This window comes from Peromyscus californicus, unplaced genomic scaffold, assembly GCF_007827085.1.
Source record: "Peromyscus californicus insignis strain IS unplaced genomic scaffold, ASM782708v3 Scaffold_7__1_contigs__length_154581171, whole genome shotgun sequence".
NCBI classification, from domain to species: Eukaryota; Metazoa; Chordata; class Mammalia; order Rodentia; family Cricetidae; genus Peromyscus; species Peromyscus californicus.
Genome location: NW_026294595.1, coordinates 86,292,244 through 86,295,235, shown reverse-complemented (window position 1 = coordinate 86,295,235; position 2,992 = coordinate 86,292,244). Strand labels below are relative to the sequence as shown.

General features: G+C 32.9%; 1 protein-coding gene across 1 annotated transcript; it reads right to left on the bottom strand.

The window, feature by feature from the left end:
- Positions 1 to 1,753: 1,753 nt before the first annotated feature.
- On the bottom strand, positions 1,754 to 2,695 carry LOC128102048 (olfactory receptor 4K3-like). Its single transcript, XM_052725553.1, has one exon. The coding sequence runs from the start codon at positions 2,690 to 2,692 to the stop codon at positions 1,754 to 1,756; it is 939 nt and encodes a 312-aa protein (XP_052581513.1). The 5' UTR covers positions 2,693 to 2,695.
- Positions 2,696 to 2,992: the final 297 nt, after the last annotated feature.

Sequence of the window (2,992 nt, the reverse complement as noted above, 5' to 3'; positions counted from 1 at the left end):
TTTCTTCTGGCTAGCTATCATAGCGCCAGAAGTTATTGAGGCTACTGGGAGAGAAACGACATTATTGGTCTGACCCAGCACTAGACTTTACATGATACAATACTGATTTGCCAAGCAAGATGAACTACTGGCATAAGAATGGATGGGCTATCATGGGCTAACCAACTCTTCCATTTGGATTTAAGTCTGTTCCACATTAAGGAATACAGGATACAGTCATATTCTGAAGATGTTCTCAGCATGCCAGATGGGAAAAGATCTAAAATGTATAGGAAATATAAATTGTTAAGTTCTTATACTTATCAGTAACAATAGATAATATAAGTATAATTGAGGCTGTCAAATACGTGTCTGATTGTTACTTAGTGTTACCTATATGCCAATGTACTTATATCTACAGTTCAGAATGCATAGCACAATTGTTCACAAATCACACCATTTTGTAAAAATAGAATGTGAATCATGACATGAAATCGTTAAAAATAATCTGAACTTTAAGAGTGGTGTTCTGGCATTTCATTTAGCATGAGCTACTCTTTTGTGTAAAAGTTGCTATTTAGTATATTGTGCAATGACATTTAACAAATAAATGCCATTGGGAAAATTATTTTCTGCATCCTTCAACAATAGAAAAATTCAATCTTTATTACCAAAAGAATTTAATATATATTTCTAAGTTTTCTTTAAATATTAAAATATTCAAAACAATAATAAATGTGTTTGTGGTAATAACATATCTTACATCATAAACATGAACAGATAGCTAACAACCATAAATATATTTTATTTATTCTACCACTTGTATTTTCCTATATTAAGAGAATAAAAGCTATATATACGTATGTTATTTTTGCTTTATTTCTATTATTTCTCCTGTCACTGTATTTTAACCCTTATCTTGAGAAATAAAAGATATATTGTACTCTATTATGATGCATATTATTATGCAAATGATAATTTTAGGAATATTTCAAATGTCAAAGATCATATTCAAATTTTATTCACAAATAAACGTTAATATTAGATGAAACAATTGGCCTGCTTTCTGTTTTGTATAATTGTTCATATATATAATTATATAATTAACTATAAGAAGTATTTAAATATGAAGAATTAGCAAGAATGTTCATGGCTACTGTCTCAGAAAGATTATAGTTCATGTTTTTATTGAAATAATAAACAATAACTTAGAGGATAAATTTTAATTCTTGAAACTCAGATAATTAAGGAAAAACAGCATTAGATTTGTTTATACAACTATTTCATTGTCATTAAGGTAATAAAAACTAAACTAAATAAAAGCCCACTGTTATTTGTGTGTAGTTTATAACTTTTGTTATAAGGTAAAAATAATAATGTTGTCTTTTTCCAAAGGAGTGAATAAAAGGTTTGTAGCTGTGTTGAAAAACAAAGTATATTTTTGATATTGTTAGAGCAATATTAAAGTGAATTTTATAAAACAAATGCCACTTATAAGCCTGACAAATACATTTATATTCTTTTTTAATATTATTAAAGATATAAGAATCAATTGAATAATTTTGTCATGTGGAAGCGCCATATTAAAAAACAATCAGAAATAATTTACAATGTTCTATATGATTAAAATGTTAAATCTCCAAATTATATTAAGCTTATTACATATCAGAATACCTTAACTAATTGTACATACAAACTAAATACCCAAATTATCAGTTTGTAGTAATTTTAGTGAATTGTCAGTTTGAAGTATTTGCAGCGAATTTTCTTGGCATTAAGTATTTCTCTTGTGATTCATGAAATAGCTTTTTAATTTCTTTACAGCATTTTTCATTTCCTTATTTCTCAGTGTATAAATGGCTGGATTCAGGAGAGGTGCAATAAGAGTATAAAATACAGCAAGAAATTTGTCCAACCAGGTGATATTGAGTGGCCACACATAGATGAAGATGCAGGGCACAAAAAAGATCATCACCACTGTGATGTGGGCAGTGCACGTGGACAAGGCCTTAGAGGCACCAGCTTTAGAGCTCTGCCGAACAGTGATAAGGATATATGTGTAGGAAATGAGCAACAGAATGAAGCAGGTTACAACCACAACCCCACAGTCAGCATTCATGTAAATATCCAAATCATGGTAATCTGTGCAGGATAACTTGATTATCAGTGGTATGTCACAGAAGAAACTATCAATTTCCAAGGGACCACAGAGAGGCAGCTGTACAACTGCCAAAAGCTGACTCATGGCATGCACAAAGGCAATGGCCCAGGAAGTCAACACCAACCCAGTGCATCTTTTCAGGTTCATAATGGTGAAGTAGTGAAGTGGTTTGCAGATGGCCACATAGCGGTCATAAGCCATTACCACTAACAGCATCATCTCCACTGCACCAACACAATGGTCGAAGAAGACCTGGGACATGCACCCTGCGAAGGAAATGATCTTTGGTTCCCTGAGAAAGTCTGAGATCATCTTAGGAGTGGTGGCTGAGGAAAGCCACATATCAACAAAGGACAGGTTAGCCAAAAAGAAGTACATGGGGGAATGGAGATTGTGGTCCGTGACAATTAAGAACATGACAATACTATTTCCAGATAGAGCGAGCACATAAATCATCAAAAACATCACAAATAGTAAGAGCTGAAGATTATGTGAGTGGGAAAGTCCCAAAAGCACAAATTCTGGTACCATGGACTGATTCCATCTATCCATTTTACTCAGGGGGTCTTTAGAAATAACCTGGAGAGAAAGAAAGTTCAATTAGAGGGTTGTGGAAAATGACTTAACTATTGAATCTGACCTTCACATTGGAAGCTAACCTCCACACTTGAAATAGAAAAAAATGTAATTTAAAGACAAGTCTTTGCCAACTTTGAGAAACATTGCTGCCCAAGTGTAAGCTAATGAGTAAGTTTAACTCCCCACAAAGAGAAGCACGGGGTGTGACTGTTATACTCACAATCTATCAGGAAATTCCTCTACAGGAGAGCAGTGAGGAAGTAGGACAGTAAT